At 40.7% G+C, this 18149-nt stretch overlaps 1 protein-coding gene across 2 annotated transcripts in view; it reads left to right on the top strand.

The window, feature by feature from the left end:
• Window positions 1–18149, top strand: part of ppp2r2ba (protein phosphatase 2, regulatory subunit B, beta a) — a 41669-nt gene that overhangs the window by 6544 nt on the left and 16976 nt on the right. Inside the window, exon 1 of one of the 2 annotated variants that reach the window (XM_085290167.1) lies at window positions 14765–15526. The exons of the other annotated variant lie outside the window; for it this stretch is intronic. Coding sequence (XP_085146293.1) covers window positions 15457–15526 — 70 coding nt within the window. The 5' untranslated portion in view covers window positions 14765–15456. Of the gene's footprint in view, window positions 1–14764; window positions 15527–18149 lie in introns of those variants that run through there. 2 annotated transcript variants of the gene reach the window in all.

Below are 18149 nucleotides of genomic sequence, written 5' to 3'. Positions count from 1 at the left end.
TTGAGGTACACACTGGCACTTGTAGTTCAGTGGGGTTTTTTGTACAGTTCAGATGTAGGGGTTGAGCTAATGTGGAAAAAAATAGAACTTTAGGAGTGCAACAGAAACATGTAGCACAAATGCAAACCAAACTACCGGCACTTTTAACAATGTCCAATTTTATTACAGTTAATAGTCTTAAAGTAGCTATAAATAATGTATCTGTATTAATGGATCATAACTGGATGCTTATCAGAGGGATTATAATAATAAAACCACAAAGAGCTATAAGGTTTATGGCTTCATAGCCTACAACATTATTTTTCGGTCCAGTCTCAGCAATGGATCCATATGAATAAATTCACATGTTACAGCAGCACAAGGCTCAATGAGAAAAAGTGAATTATTAGAAATATTAGATATTAGAAAAAAATGGAAAATAAATAAATAATGGTTTACAAAAATAGTTGCTATATACAGTAAATACAGTCACAGATATTTTTTTCATATGTATACTGAGTGCAGTGGGGATGATAACATATATATGTGTATACTGGGGCAGGTATCTATTTTTCTTGATACTGCATAGTTTGCAGCACTTAAAATACAAAGTTAAGGCTAGCTGGTGAGGCCAGAATAGTTAAGCTAGAGTTAATATTGATACCTGTTTATTCACATGTAGTTTCCGCTGCCCCCAAGTGGCTAAAAATCTTTTTATTTAGGTTTCGAAAATATACAGAAAATAATTTAAACTAACAATATAACTGCATGAAAATTGTAGTGTTACTGTACCATAGTTCTTTTTTGGGAATAGTGAAAATAAAATAGAATAATGCTGTTTTCACATGAATCCTACCAAAAAGCTGCAGGAAAACAGTGAAGGAGAGGTGACAATGTCATCTGCTGTGAGGATAGTAAGCATTCAGTTTAAGGAGCAGACATGACTTGGTATTCCTTTCAGCTGCCTGTAGAAACCCAAACCCAACCGCACCCATAGAAGCAATAGCTGTGATCCAATTAGATCTTGGTTTAGGTGCCCGTTTTATGGTTTCCCAGCATAGTTTTTCCTATATCCTTCTGAAAATAGCCATCCACCGTTGCAGAGTCATTGCACTTCTGATTGTACAAAACAACCTGAGCATTAGGGTCGATAAGAGGCAGGAATCAAAACCAAAACATTGTCTGGAGCAGAGACAGCTTTAGATAGCAGGATGTTTATGAGTCATCTGTTATGTTTTCTATCTGTCAGAACCACAGAGTATAGTGTTGCATGTGTGTGTGTGAGGGAGAAGGGAAGAGGGAGGAATGCTTCATCACTGCTCACGCCATACTGCAGTGAAAGCTTTTACTGTCCTATCTGAATGGTGTTATACACTGAAGACATGGCACTGGATAAATAATGTAACCAGATGTTACAGTATGAAGCAGCAGACAACAGCAGTACACGGAGTACCAGTCAACCTCTCCCTGCGGTCTCTTTTCACTCACTGTGCTACCCCACAACCCCCGAGTCCTGCACATGGAAGCGCACACAGAGTACAGAACATCCAGCTCTCCGACACGTGATGTCACATGAAAACCAGAACTCAGTCTTTTTATATTTTGTTCACCTATAAGTCACGTCTGATATTGACGACTTGTGATAAACAGCAGCTATCTGCCGCACACTTAAAGTGAGCAATTTAGTATTTATGATTGGTTATATGTTTCTTGGGTGTAATAAAAGATTTGAAGTTGAAGGTGTAGAGTGATGTCAACAATCCATTACACTTTGGCTTAAATCCACCAAGGTCTTCAGAGTCAAGCTAATGATTTATGCTATACAGGGCTATTAAAACTATGTTTCTTACTGCCATTGTTTGTACTGACAACATATAAGTATATGGTGGATGATATATGAGCAGAGATGGGCAGTAACGCGTTGTAATCTGATTACTTTTTTCAAGTAACGAGTAAAGTAAGGGATTACTATTGCAAAAACGGTAATTAGATTACCATTACTTTCACGTAGGAACGCTGCGTTACTGCGTTACTAAAACTGTGATTTTTTTGCGAGAATGTCTCATGACAGTGACGTAAGCAAGTGCAACATTCGTGAAAACAGCTGTGTGCAGATCAACAGTGGATAATATATCGAGTGCGGGAGCGAGTATGAGCTTGCAGCGTTTAAAGCGTGGAAGTACTGACCTTAGTTTAAGTTTGATTCCATAAAAAGTGACAAAAACATTAGCGTCCATCGTGCGTGGGAAGAAAACTTCTTTTTACAGCAAAAAAACCCCCTAAACTTCCGAGCAAGCACCGAGAGCCCTACGACGTAATGGGAAACTCACAGAGAAACTCGCGGATTCTTCCACTGACCGCTGCGGCACACCTGCACCAGGGTAAACCTCCGCCTACCCTGCTCCTGCTTTACAGGTGAAAATAGAGCAAAAGGGCCGCTGAGTCTTTGACTTTATTTATTTTCTGCTGTGTTTTACTTGCATCTATTTGAAAGAGTGAGTGTAAACACAAAAAAACCAATAATTTTATGTGCTGGAATGTGCAGAAAATAGGTTTAAATATTAAACAAATTTCTTCCAGTCAGAGAATGTTGCATATAATTAAATTTTTGCTTGATGCATAAAGTTAAAAGATTAAAACTAATAAAACAAGTTTTAAAAAAGGGACTTTTCCATTTGATTACATTTTGTATGATGGATTATGTAGAAAAGGTAGAATTGGGCTGAAAGATCTATCGCTTTATCACCTCTTCAGGTTGTAAATCGTGTTTTTAAAAAGTAACTAAGTAACTAAGTAAGTAATTACTTTTGAAAATAAGTAATCAGTAAAGTAACGGGATTACTTTTTTGGGGAAGTAATCAGTAATTAGTTACTGATTACTTTTTTCAAGTAACTTGACCAACACTGTATAGGAGGACTCTAAATATCGCTTTTCTTTGTTGTGACTTTGTTATGTACATTACAGTACCAGGTAATAACAGCTTAAATTTTGAATACATTCTGAATATGCTTTGATTTGATTCTAGAAGAAAAATATCAAATCAAAAATATTTGTGCTAGATATTTATTACATAACATTTAAACTAATTTTACAAAAGAATGAAATGAATGCAACACATGTACTATATCCACATGCTTAAAAATAATTTAAAAAGTAAAGGATGTCAGGCATATTAAAACAGGTTTTAACTGGATGAATATTTTTCAGTAGTTCTGTTTTTTAAATAACTCTTAGCCAAGTGTTCTGTTGACCACCTTTGTCTCACTGCAACCAGATTTTAAATCCCACCATGACACCAGCACCATACTCTGGGATTATGCAGACGTGACTGGATGACAGTCTGTCAGTTCAGCACTTGTTATCTCATTTGCTTAGGCGCCATCTCTCGAGCCTGCTGAGGCTCAACAGAAACTGATTTGAGTCAGAAGGCAATGAGTCCAAAAAGGAGGAAAGAAAAAAGCTTAACTCAAATTAAATTAGACAATGCGATTTCCCAAATCACATTACTGATTAAATCTCAGTCTAATCAGCCCATATTATTAAACCCCAATTTACATAATTGCTTGTAAAGAAGAAATTTTCAAAAACATTTTAAAGCTCAAACATTGCATTTCTTACATATAAAATTGTGCAAGAGAATTAAAGACAAACAGGCAGTTATTAATCTTCCAGCACCTATAGTCTGACTTTAACTCAGACTACAGTGGGTTTGTACCCACTCTGTTACGATGTTCGTTTCCTTCTTAACCGTGGCTTCCTGTGATTAGTTCACATTGTTCTGACCAAATGCCTCTGTGACCCACGTAGCACAAAAGGTGTTTGGCGGCCCGGCAGGTGACAAAGCACAATACTGAGGCTAAATTAAGTTTCCCTCCAGCAGCCAATTTTACGCTTGATAGTAAATATTTTTGAAGGCCAAGACCCAACATGCTCTGACTGATCTAACATGAGAGGTATTGCTTTTTTTCCCCTTAATGAGCCACACATTAATTCATACTGTTAGACCTGCTCACAGTGATCCAGTGCCAAGCTGGTTTTGCAGGAGTCACTTTAGCAAAACTGTACTTGGAAGTAAAACAGCTCAGGAGGCCGGTAGCATTACAGTGATGTCGATGGCAGCAGACAGTGGGGTGTACTGAGCCCATCTGGTCTGTTTGAAAGTGTGGCTGAGTAAAAGGAGAGGCGGTCGGGCTGTGGAATGGAGTGTGTGATGGATAGGGTGATGCATGCAGGAGGAGGGGTAGAAGATGAGAGTGCAGATTTTTTTTTTTTTTTTTTTTGGTGGGGGGAAGGAGCTCTCTTCCGGCAGAGTTAAATCTCAGGCTTGGCTGCCGCACACTGCTCTGCCTGTTTTCATACCAAGCACTCGCCTCTGGCTCCAAACCAGCTTCAACCAACCATTGCCTCCAAACCCCACAACTCACCCGTTCCCCCTCTTTCTCTTTCCTTCTTTCAGGCAATTGGCTCACCCTTGATTTCACCCGTCTTCATTTTACTGAATCTCATTCACTAGCTTCCATCCTTTAGCACTCTCTGTTTTTGATTTTCCTTACCTTCGCTTTCATTTTATTTCCCCAGTTGGGCTTCTTTTTCTTGCAGCCTTCCGGTAGTACACAGGGGTGTGGGACAGACCCAGGGCCTCCAGGTTTCCATAGTGATACTTTGTGTCCTGATGTCATTAGTATTGACAGTGTGCCGCTAGACCAAGCTGTCCTGGCGCACAGGGCTGTTTACTGTTTACCTCAAACTTAAGCCATTAGCTGTGAGATTAGTACGTGTGCCCCGCAGATGTGTGTGACATATTTCAGTGTGTCTGATTGCTGCTATTTTACATTAACATAGCACTTGAGTGGAAAAGCAACAGTTTGAACATGTAACATGTGATTGTCTGAGCGTACTGGTTTTCACTGTAAGCAGCAGGGTCAGGTTCCAGGAGCTAGATTTGCCAGGAAGAACCTCCGCATGGAGGAAATGGCTGTTTCACAAAGAAACATCCTATCTGTCTGCCTCCTTGCTGTGTGATTACTGAAGCATGTCTGTAAGGCAAAACTCCCAGCCCGACTCCCCGCCTCGTTTCACATTCTCTCGGCGGTTTCACTCACTCGTCTGTCAGAGGAGATGGAGGTCCTCTTAGCGCCACTGCCCTTAAAAATCCGTATGAATGTGTTTATCTGCATACTTGTGCAGCCAAGTGTATGGCCTCTAACATCTGTGGTGAACACTCAGAAATCACAGATCACAGGGCCGCTTCCACACGTCGACCTCTCGCAGCTAGTTCAGCTCAAAGCTCTCCTCCAGGCCCTCAGCTGGCAGCTTGTGCCCTCTGTGTCACCAGAGTAATTAGCTATGCTTTGTTTCTGAGGCCAGGGGTGAGCAAATTATGGATTCCATATTGATGCTGTCACATCACATGCAGGGAGAGCAGTACACATGCATACATGCACGAACCTGGCATGACCATGAAAAATGTGTAATCTTATACTCACATGTACTTCTTTTAATTCTTTGTACATGATGATACAGTATATGATAACTGTTCCTACTGACATGTGACCCACATCTTATACACACACACACACACACACACACACACACACACACACACACACACACATTTAATTTATGTATAATTCATATCACATGGCAGTAGGGTGACCAGATCCCAACAAACTAAAACTAAATCTGAAGCAAAGAGTGTGTTTGTCTGAGACACTAAAGCTGAAAGTGAGTCCACATTGTGTATTCTCCATTTGTGAAATTGAAAAATAACACAGTCACCTTCCACCAGCTTCAAGTCCTAAGCAAATTCCCAGTGTTTGTTGTGGCTGGTCCATCAAATTGTGGCCAAATCAGTGTACCTGGTGACTTTTTGAGGGTGGCCTTGGAAGCAAGTAGACTTTAGAAAAGTTCCTGTCCCTAGGGTTGAGTCCATAAAAATTATGGGACATTTTCTCAATGTGGAACAAAGAATGAGAAGTTAAAATGCTGATACGCCTGATCAAAGTATATATATCTATATCTATAGATAGATAGATATGAGGGGTGCAACGATACACAAAATTCACGGTTCGGTTCGATACTTTGGTGTCACGGTTCGATATTTTTTCGATACAAAAAAAATGTTCATGCCTTTTTAATTTGTCATTTATTAAAATTATAAATATATATTTTAACTCAAAAGTACAGTTTTTAAATTTAATGTTGCTGAAAGAAAAAAGTAAGAAAAAAATATATATATCTCAGGGCTCGCAAAATTTCAAAATCCCTGGTAGCCCTTCGGGCAGGGACTCTTCAGTTTTTGGTAGCCCAAAATAAATTTCAGTAGCCCGAATAAAAAAGAGAGCAATTTTTTGATTGATGTTTTGTTTCCTGTTTTGTTTCCTTTACAATATTATACATTAAAGTATAATACTCACTTGCTCATCATATCTTGAGGCTTTATAACACAGCCTCACAAACCAAAGAGAGATTCATTAATGGCTACAGCCATCTTTTATATGCAATCTATATTTTATCAGAGAAAACTACTATTAACGTCTGCTGTCCTGGCAACAATTGCATCTCAAATCGTCATGAATCTATTAAAAAAAATCCACAAACTTTCTTGGGATTCAAGGATAAAATGATTAGATTTCAGTTTTAACCTCACAAAGCAAGTTCTTAGGAAATAACTCAAGAATCAGTGTGCTGGAAATAATAAACACATTTTTCAGAGAATTATGAATTGATGACAAGTTATATATTGAAAGAGTCAACGGTGAATTTCACTTTTATCTTAATTTGGCTTACTATATTTGACTGTTAATATATTTTATTTGTGTGTGTGTTTAATTAATTTGGTTCATTCACAGTAGAACAATAAAAAGGATACCTGTTTGTTTAATCATTTATAAATAACTGTTAATGCCCGCTTCAATGTCTGAACTGTGTTATGACCCATTATACTGGAACATTCACAAAAGTACTTGTTAAAATGACATCCATTACATTATATGTTTATGACATTTTTCTTTTTCGTGCTAATATTGGTAAATTTCTCTGAATTCTAATATGGTTAAGGTCTGCTTTTTGTTATCTTTGACTAATTTATTCTACAAAATATATTCAAAACAAGGGATGCACTATAAAATTTAGTGTTTGAAAAAATGCATTTGCCTGCCAGCTGGTTACAAAATCAATAGCAAGATGGTTTTTTGTATTGTTTTGATTATTATTTATGCCTTTTTGCACCAGATAGACAAGTGTCAAATAAATAAAGTAATTACATCTTTGAATGTTGAACACAAATTCACCCCTCCCCCCTCCCACACACACACACATACAATCAATGTGCCACGACTTTCAACCAGTCAATAGGTCTCTTCCAGTGAATGACCTTCTCTAAGCTTAGCATCACATGGAGACACTTTAGTAAATGAATAGTGAATACAAAAGGGCGAATAAGATGGGTGCATCACTGCTCAACAATGCACATGCACATCCTGCTTTTCTGGTCTTAACAAAGACAGGACCCAGCCTCATTTATCTTTAACAATGTAGGCACACTTATGTCCAAAAAAATCAATAAATATGTGAATGTAATAGTAAACAAACCCAAATTACACAGATGCATAACTGTGGTACTGTAAACTGTACAGGCTGACAAACAGCTTTTAGGGATCATGGCCGGAGTTAAAATAAGCTAAATCAATCTTAAATCGTTGCCTAGGTTCAAGCATGTAATATTAATTTTTTACCAGTTGGTGGTGCTATAAGATTATCTCCTTTAATACTGGAGCCTCGAGCACATGACATGCTGTCATTGTATGTTTAATCTTATTTTGTATACATTTGTGGATCCTGTGATGGGTGGATATAGTTTGTTGTTGTTTTTTATTAGATCTGTAATGCATATGAAAGATTTAGAATGATTTTAATATTTTATTTTATTATCCAAGTCTCATTTCACATCAACAGAGAAAGTGTTTTTGACAGCCAGCCAGCACGATAAGCAGACAGATGGACGGACCACTTTTGCCAGAAAGTCTCCTCACATCATGCTACATCAAAAATGGCAAATCCCTGCAGCTACGTTGCAACATAGATCCCACTCATAACAAATCAATAAATTAAATAACAAAGCAAAGCCCTGTTTAAATGAGAAAAAGGCTGTTTGAGCTTATTGACACCTACCTATTAGAGTGGCAAATGGCAAGAATTTACCATCACAGTGGTAGGGCCTGATCCCATCTTAAGCTCATCTTTAGGTGTGCGTCTCGGTTTCGGGGGTGGGTGGGTGGTTGGCGACTCTACTTGATAGAAAAGTGTGGATGGACAGCTTGCTACCCTGTGGGCACCACAACTACAGTCTATCTGTGATCCACGCTGGCAGCTGCTCTGCCAAATGGGATTTTCCTGGAGATTACAGCCTCTAAGTGTGACATGCTTGCATGTGTTTGTCTTTGTTGTTGACGGAGTGCGTGTGTGTGGACTATTGTAATAAAGCAATGTGCATTTGCGTGTGAGAGCTTGAGTCTGTGTGTGTGTGGGTGGGGGAGTCTTGAACCGAGGTGCACAGAGAACATGTTCTGTTGTCACATGGGGCTGGTTGAAACATGACTGAATGGCTGCAGGGAACCCTCTCTGGCAAGCTGTAGCAAAAAAAAAAAAGAAGAAAAGAATGTTCAGATGTGGGGTCAGGCTATTTCCACACTGCTGCTTTTCTTGTTAGTAACAGGAGTTCTTCTTGAATAGACACTCCCTGTCCAACAAGCGTGATTACCTACATGCTGGCACATAACAGTGCTTCAGCATGGTACTACAGCACACACAGTAGGCATGTACATTACAACAGCGTATAATTGTGTGAAAGCTGGAAAAGAATTCCATTTACAGAAAAGAGTTTCTTTGTTTTGTTATTCTTAGTTTTTGATTGTTAGTTTGATACAGAGAAAATATTTGAAGACACAAAAGGCTGTGAAAACTCGTGATAGTCATTTTTTATTATACTGACTAGTTAATTCATATTAGAAGCAGCTCCTGAACTAACTCCACTAGCTTTTCTCTCTGATTTGTTCAAATGAAAGCCGAGCTATACGACATCTGAGAAACATTTTATAGAAATTGTATTTCCCCTTTAGGCCTTTTTCACTTTCTGCTAGCTTCAGCACAGTGCAGAGCTGTCCACGGTTCTGAACACAAGCTGCGCATTGATCCCTACTTGTGTATGGGTAGGTGGCTTTGTAGGCACTCACTAACCTGCTTAACCTACTTTCTACCAGTCGGTCTTTCATGCGTCCACACATAGAGGAAAGTCCTGTAGGTTAAATATAGCATACTTGACAACACACTGTGTTTGTCCAGTCTTTCAGGGCCGCACAGACAGACTTTGTTTTTGCTGTTTTCTCCCAATAAAGCGCTGATCATTTTCACTAATGAAAGCCAGCTTTCCTCCGAACATGAGCCCTCTGTGTTCTTCCCATTAACCCAACTAGTACAAAATGTGTTGGGACGTGCTTGAGCCTTTATAGAGATGAATATAACCAAAATAATGACATTTTAAGATCTTAATTGTCCAATTATGTGGACAGCTGTTGTGTTGCATTGCAATGCCAGTTCAATTGCAGTTACCTAGCAACCGTAGCAGCGCAATGCAATGATTTTCTGTTAAGTGGCACCATTTCCTCTCAGCAAGACTAGACTGTGTAGTCAGAAAACAAATCAAAATGTGTAGCAGCGTTGTAGGATTCTTCACCTGTCGGCCAATTTGTATGTTGCTTTATTGCTCGTAACATTTTAACACAACAAAGGCTATTATAAGTGTGTATATGTGTGTGTTTTGTGATTAGGGTACCTGCTTTATATAGATGCCAATGTGGGTCATGCATCCATGCCTCTGTTCTTGAGGTGTGTACATGCAAACACAATCATTTCGCTTGATTAATGTTCAACCAAAATGCTACGTCCTGCGCTAATCATTGTACATGCATTCTTTTCAATTAATTTATTATCAAGGGAGGCAGAGAGAGAGCGAAGGAGGGAGAGATAGAGAGCTAAAGGGGGGGAGGTTGGGGGAGGGGACTAGAGAGTCAGGGGGAAACAGAAAATCCAGTCCTGCTGGTCTGAAGTCTCGGAGCAATGAAGCATTAGTCTCATCCTGATGTAATTGGAATGACACCAAGAGTAAAGCCTACTGATTTAGGGACAGCCTCTAGGCTTGATTTAATGCCCTCAACCAAAACTATACATCCATCTTTTTATCTTTCTCCCCTTCCTTCTTCCAGGCCCTGAGTTCTCCTCTGTTATCCCTCCCCCACCCTGACTCAATTCATTTGCCGACTACATGTATCTCCATCTGTAGTCTATTAACAGAAGAGTAGCAGCATTTTATATTACTTAAAGCCAGGAGGTTATAAACTCCCACTAGAGACTGTATTTTCCAGCTTTTTACCTTTTCTTTCTGGCATTTATGTGCTTGAATGGCAGTGTTTTAGTTTCACAGAGGTTACATTTAAAAACCGTATAAATATTTCCGTAGTAGACCGCAAAGAAAGGGCAGAATGAGAGAGCGTATCCAGGCCAGGTACTTGTTCCTTGGGGTTTGCTGCTACTCAGTCCCCTGACAGATGGACTGCCAGGCCAATCCTATTACCCCCGTGTGTTTAGCTGCTCTTAATGCCAGGGTGGGTTGCATGGCTAATGGCAGGCAATGAATGTTTGGAGAGGGAATTTAATGCCATTGAATGATTATCATCCTGATTTGTTGGGTAACACAGAAAAAATCTAAAACCGGTGAACAGACATTAAAAATTATGACCATAACAACTGTGTAGCTCAGCATGTTGTGCTCTGATACAGCTTGTCCCACTGAGGCATGTCATACGAAATCAGCTCAACTACTAAATAGGCTTTACTGTATATGTTTTGAATTACAGCTTTACCTTTCTACCTTAAAGAGGAAGAAAATGGCCTTTTTTAGTGTTTTTAATGTATTTTGTTTTATTTTGCATTTTGTGCTTTCAAACCTCTGGACTATTATAATATAATAATACAGTCCTTTCTTATGTTCAGTTAAAGCATCCTGGTCAAATGATGGCAGTTTTTAGGAACAGCTGTTTTGTGAGAATACCTGCTTCATAATTCTACAATAAATCTTGAAACAAAGTAGGTCAAACATTGCCTAGGGTTAAATCTTAATTCTGTAACCACAGCTTTCCTGAGTAAAATAATCCATAGTTTTCAATTTGCATGATTGTATGACTTCAGGCAGTTTAGATTTGCTTTCCATCACAGATTTTGTTGTGCTGTTCAAGGGACGGCAGCTATTCATTTAAAATATCTGAATGTATTAAAGCATTGTGGGTAGTGCTGTAAATCAATTAGCAATTATGGCAATATTGGATTTGAAGCTGCAGCAGCGAGCAGTTTTAGGCAGCCTCAGTCGGTCAGTCCACCACTTGTTCCAAGTGTCAAATAAATTGTCAAGAAATTTTGAACATGTCATGCTGTGAAATCTTTTATAGATATTATTATTGCTCAGCAGCTCAATCTTAATGCTCCGTTCATCATTAATCAAATGTCACGTGAACATGTTTCTTCATATTTGAATGAGTGCCCTGGTCATGTTGCATCCAGTTAAATGAACAGGTAAGACTATAACATTTGTGTTCTGCCTTCTGACATGGGCATGTTTCAGTCAAGCTGTGATGAACATGAACATAAAATGAATGATAGAAATTACTTGTGTGGAAAAAAAGCTGACTTTTAGTCTTACTCTGCCAGCACATCAGAGTTTTGACATCTGATGAAATATATGATAAACCAGCTCGATGGCCCGGGGCACAGTTTTTTGCGTCTTCATTTATGTTTCCAAATGGCGTGTCCCTATGACTGATCATCTCTTGACATTTCCCTCTGTGAAACCACGAGGTTCTCTGTTGAAACGCCTCCAACAGCTACTCAATGATATTCCATGAAATGTGGCACAGATGTTGTTTTTCCCCTCTGGAATAATTGTAATAACTTTAGTTACCTCTTCCTTTTGCACCATCAATTGAAAATGTCATGTTTATAGGAAATTTGATTTATGAATCACAAACCCTGCAAAACATTCCAGTCTCGTGTATACTGGTAGTTGAAGAACGATAGCATGTCAGTACATTGAAATAAATAGTGAACATGCTAAAAAGCATCACTAGATTACTTCACTTCCAGCCACACTGGACCAACAGGTCAACAGCGGTTCTTATAAACGCCGTCTCCATGCTGCACTGACTCACCTTCAACACCTGGGGACATATGCAGGATTGTTGTTTGTAGACCTCAGCTCTGCGTTTGATATAATCATGACCAAACTGCTAAATCTAGCTATCGGTGATGACACATGCAGGTGGATCAAGGACTTAACAAATCTCTCAGAGAGATGATCGAGATTTTGTTATATAGCCGTACAATAACAAATAAAGGTATTCTAGTAGCATTGTGTCTAAGATTTGACATGACCAATTTACAATCAAGATAACTGGTGTAAAATAAATTATTGCATTTTCAGCCCAAACTATGGTTACCTTGCGTATATGCTTTGGGATTTATTTACCACAACCTCCTATTTATTGGATTAACTGATGACAATAGTCAATATCTTCGCCTATTTAAACCTGACATTATCCACCGATCAATACACTATTGACTGAAGTTCTGAGATATGAGGTAATTGCAATGAAGGTGTAGAAGTATAGGGAACTGTGCCGAACAGCTGCGGTGTTCTCAAGTATCTATATGTAAAAGCGTATGCATGCGTTTTTTTGGTATGCAGACAGCGTCTTTGCCTCCTGTAGCCCTTCACCGGAATCCCCGGGTCAAGCAATTACAACACATCAAGGAAAGCAATTGGCCATGACTAAAATATCATTGCCACGTGATTGTGTCCCTATGTTTGGTGCTGCTGGAGTCTAATTTAACCCACTTTGTCCACACGATCGAGGAGAATTGAGGACACGCTCTCCAATTCTGGCCGCCCCCCAGAGCATTTCCTACAAGTCTGACACGCAGCAGCTGGGCTGTAGACGCTCAGTCACTAGTGTCTTACCCAGTGGAGTGGGAGATGGGGTGTAATGAGCGAGAGAGCTGAGGTAGCGGAGGAGAACAAGTAGCTTGGTGTTCTGAGGAGGAGGACAGCATCAATTGAGCCGCGGGGTGAAGAAACTTGGGGCCTTTTGAGTGAAGGCTTTGAGAATATGAGTGTATCAACCTGTAATTACTTTCTTAGTCACATTATGAAGTGCTGGAGGGGAATGGAATGCAGGTAAGGACTTGTATGCACAGCGAATGGGACCAAGGCAGGAAGAGAGGATATTGTATGGATGTTGTAGCATTGATCCCAGGCTCTGGCTCCAAGCAGCAGTCTCCACTTATTCCTTCATTATACAGTCAAATATCTGTGCTTTAACCATGTTTCTGCCTCATAATTTTCCCCCCTCAACTCCCAACAAAATCTGACAAAACTGAACCGCTCATCCATGTGGCTTCATTCTATAAAACCCTTTTGTCTCGCCGATTCCATTTCAGTTTATTCGGCCTGCTCAGCTGTGACTTAGCCAAAGTCTTTGTTGAAGAGGAGGGCTTTGTGTTTCTTTTGTCCCCGTATATCCTGTTTAAATATTGATAGAGGTGGGAAATGCTATTGACCACTCAGTTAAATCTAAGAGGGTCAAGGATGGCAGCATTTCTCTGCTGATTTCATTAAAGGTGTGGAGGACTGTAAATATGGAAACGTGAACCACGAGTCCTCACGGATGCTCCAGCAGCCTTCATTATCCCCCTGCATGGATAATGCCCCGTAATGTATTCTGATGGAGATGGAGTTTGGAGGTTGATGGGGTGTAAAACAGCATGTGTAGGAGGCCCCTGTCTTTTTTGCTATGTGCAGCATGCCTCCCTCACAGCCAGATCCCCATTAGTAGAGGAGAAGAGGATTGGATGTGCAAATGGTCCTGTGGATTAGAGAGCTAATGCATTTAGTAGAGGGGGCTCCACAATCTCTGCTGATGCTATGTGCGCTGAGGCTTGTGCAGGGGAGATACCCAGTCCCTTTGTGGTACCAAAGAGATTTAGCGTAAAGTGAGTAGATAGAGCTGAGATGCATTGCACTCTGATGCTGCACACACACACACTCATTAAAGATTATGATTTGACCAGAAGAAGCTTCGTTTTGTGCGTTGTCATTAAACTCAGCAGTGAAATCAGATCTTTCCCGAAAGAGCCGCAGATGGTGACCTTACTAATCTAATTAATCAGCCTCTGGTTATTTTTTCTTATTCTTTCTAGTCACCTCTGTTCTCTAGTTTAAGTTCACCTTTCCTTCTCTCTGTCTCGGTCTTTCTGCTTTGTGACCCCTCTCTGCCTTTAATTTCTGAATCCTCTGTCATGTGTTCGGACAGAAATGTGACATGTCATGCACCTCATAACACATCCATCCAAACCTCAGTGTTGTGGCTTGAATAGCTGTTTTTAGGGTCTTAATTAGAAGAAAAGTAACACAAGCCACTGCAGTGCATAGATGCCTCTGAAGCAGAATGGAGGAATGGTAGTTTAAGAGCAACCTGCTACCAGTGACTTTACACCCACACACACACAAACCTCGGTGGTTCAAAAATCTGTGAACAGATTTTGAAGTCTTTACTAGTCCTGGTGGTTCAACTGAGCGTCACGTTTGCTGCTTGTAGGTTTTTAAAGAGCCAGCCGTCAAGCAGCAGGGAGGGGCCCCTGCTGAAGCGCAGCAGCAGAGTGGGCAGCTACAGTGAAGCTCTGCGCTATCCGGCACAGTGAGTCAGCTGAGCTGCAGGGATCGCAGGCGCCGGGCCGTTTCGATCAATGAATGAATGAGAAAGAGCGAGGAGACCATGCAGAATCTGGATCCAGAAAAAGTGGAGATGCATCGCTGTAGGCTATGACATGGAAATGCGGAGGTGATCGGAGCAAGCTTGTTGACGCATAATCCCGCCCGCCCCGCTGGCACTGGGAGGGGAAAATCTCGCCTGCCTAAACTCCAGTCCTCCAGAACAGATTTACGGAGTGCGCCCATGCTGCTGCTGCTACTTCAGGTTCAACCTTCAAGAACACGTTTATTGAAATCATCATCAGCTCTAAGCTGCAGGTTTTCCGTGCTGACATTTTTGGGAGATACGCGTTTGAAGAGTTCCCTGAGGCAGACGCACCTATGACGCGCTGCAATAATTAGGCTATTAAATCCACTGTTGGAGTCGACACTGTCACTGCGTTGCGGACGGTCGGTCTGTTGGATGCCACCCGAGGTGTGGACAGGACCTGCCCCGTGCACCGTCGTCATCACAGGTATTTGATCGCGATTGTGTTGATTACACCGGAGATCTGGAGCCATGACAGGCCCCCCGCTGGTCCCACAGCCCGCCTGCTGACGGTACCGGGCAGGATGGGAGCAGGTCTGCCGCTTTCAGGATTTCGAATCAGCCGATTTTTCAATGGAGGAGGAGAGTGACACCCGGAAAATCAACAACAGCTTCCTTCGCGACCACAACTATGCAACCGAAGGTATTTTGATGTTGAAAAGAAACACAGTTTAAAGGTGTTTGACAGTAAATAACCTGCGGCTGTAGCTAAAGGGATGCTAATATCACAGCAAGAAATTGGTCAATCTAATTATTAAGTAGCCCGTAAATGACAGCAGGTTACACATAAGATGGCATAAATAGATGATAAAAATAAATATCCTCATGTTAGGCTATATAATGATGCTGTGCGGGGACTATTAAATGCATAAAGGTGGGATCACTTAAAGCTCGTTTAATCACCTTAGTCACAGAATAAGCTGGGGTTATTACGGGAACATTCTGGTCATTTGTGGTGAAGATCCAGTGAGAATGTAATAACTGGGCAGGATGGGGTGGTTTCCCATCACCGGTTAGCGCTATAATAAGCATCTTGATCAGAGTAATCAGGGTTTTTTTAATCTGTTTGGATTGTTCCTTGTAGAGGCACCAGTACAGAATGTTTTATTCCCTAGTTTCTGAGTTTAAAGAGAATGTGTGAAGTAGTGGGAAAAAATGTATTTTTTTTCCTTCTGTGTGCACTTGTTGAAAAAAAAAAAAAAAGGAGCAGGCAAGGTGCCCTAATTCAAGGAGACAACACAATGAAATATGGATCCATCTCTCTCTCTCTAGCACACATGCATCCACAGACACACGTTTTCACTGTATGCAATGCACATAACCTTTTTTTCCCACCCTGCAGCTACAAATGTTGCTCTGTTCCATGCATGTGTTTCTCCTCATTGACCACAGACATCAGCCTTTTGAGTTCCAACCTGTTAAAAGTGATGTTTAATACTTCCCTTATGTTCTGCCAATTAGCTCCAGCTTTTCTCTATGAGCTCCTTGGATCGCTAATGAACATAAAACACTGATTTATAGGTGAAAATGGTGGTTGATCTCATTATGCAATTATGCAGATTGCTCATAGACATTATCTGCTGCACTGATAGCATTGAGATTACAAAAACATTGAGGTCTGATGGCTTTTTGTTTTAAAATTATTGCAGTACAATCAAACTTCATAGAGGCTAAATGCCCTTCTGTACTGTATTTGTTGTAAATGCCAAGGGCCACATATGAATAACTTTATATTTTTAACCACAGATTAAGCTCAATTTTCAATTCCTTAATAAGTGGACATCTCCCATCTTCAGCTTAATTGTCCTATTCTGTTGAGTGGTTTTTATTGTTCAGTTTGATGCAGTGTTTCAGTGGAAGGCTTGCCAATTGTATAAATAGTTACTGCAGAACTGGGAAATCCTTTAGTTTTTTTCACACCAGACACATTTTGCCACCCACTTACCATAAGATTGGGTGAGGAACAAAATCAGTGAAAAGAGGAATGTAATTTCAAATATTATGGAGCTCCACATGGGATAAGATATTTATGGACACACTCTACACAATTGAACAGGATGGATGTTGTTGGAGGTTATGAGTGGCTGCAGGGTGGGTCAGAGCCACCACAGAGCTTCTGTGGGGCTCAGGTTACAGATGCCATTGCAGGCTGGAGGAGAAACAAAGTCAGGGCTCAAAAGACATACGTATGTTCTCATTCTTGCACGCTTTTGTGCCGTTTCCCCTCGTCCCTTTTCCTTCCTTTTCTTCATTCAAATGGAGAGCACCATTATTTGCCTAGGGCTTAGATGATTCTCTTTCACAACTAAACTCACTGCCACCGGTTCGCAGCGAGTGCGCGAGAGGGTGCGATGAATATCTTTGTTTGATGTGTGCGCTGAGATTTAAAAACGGCAGGGAATCTTCATCTCCCTGTCGCTCCTTCTCTGTCTCTCCCACTCTTCCATCTACCATCTCATTCATTCAGCACGAGGACTGTCAAATATGTCCTCCCAAAGCAAAGGACCATCCAGTCTGAAGCCCATCTGTGCTTTTCAGATGTCTGCTTTTGTTATGTTTTATTGCTGTAATTTATGACTGATCATCACACTTCATATATCATGAATTACTGTGTGTGTGTGTGTGTGTGTGTGTGTGTGTGTGTGTGTGTCTCCTTTCAACCTCTAAATCCTTGTCACCCTTAAGTGCTATAAAGTCAGTCTTCTGCCCATCTCTATGAATTCCCCAAACTGCACATTTTTTATCAGACCCAGTATGTGCAGACCACACACACGCACACACACACTTTCTCTTTCTCTCTCTCACTCTCACACACACGTTATCTCTCTCTCACACTCACACACACTTTCTCTCTCTCTCTCTCTCTCACACACACACACACACACACACACACACACACACACACACACACACACACACACACACACACACACAATGGTTCTGATGAGCAGCAGTGAGTTGGTTGGGTTTCCCCTCAGGCAATCCTTGTCCACAAAAGCAGGATACTCTAATGATGTCACTCAAGCTGACCTTTGTCTTGCACCAATCCCACCCCTCAGTGCTTGGTGGGTCTGTGGGTGGTTACACTGACTCTGTTGAACACGCTGTAGTCATTCGTAGTCAGGCATGAAATTTCAAAGTCTCCTCAATTTTAAAGTGAAGTTTCCAGAGTCATCATTATTATCTAGAGGGGAGAAAATTGTATTACACTCTGATTTGCATTCGGCAACCGCCTGCAGATGACACGTTGCTAATGGTGACAGAAT

This window comes from Mchenga conophoros, linkage group LG2 (genome assembly GCF_057382185.1).
Source record: "Mchenga conophoros isolate Kocher_MC1m ecotype Shallow Benthic linkage group LG2, M_conophoros_male_GT1.1, whole genome shotgun sequence".
Lineage (NCBI taxonomy): Eukaryota > Metazoa > Chordata > Actinopteri > Cichliformes > Cichlidae > Mchenga > Mchenga conophoros.
The sequence above is the reverse complement of the archived record's forward strand: the minus strand, read 5'-3'. Positions and strand labels throughout refer to the sequence as shown.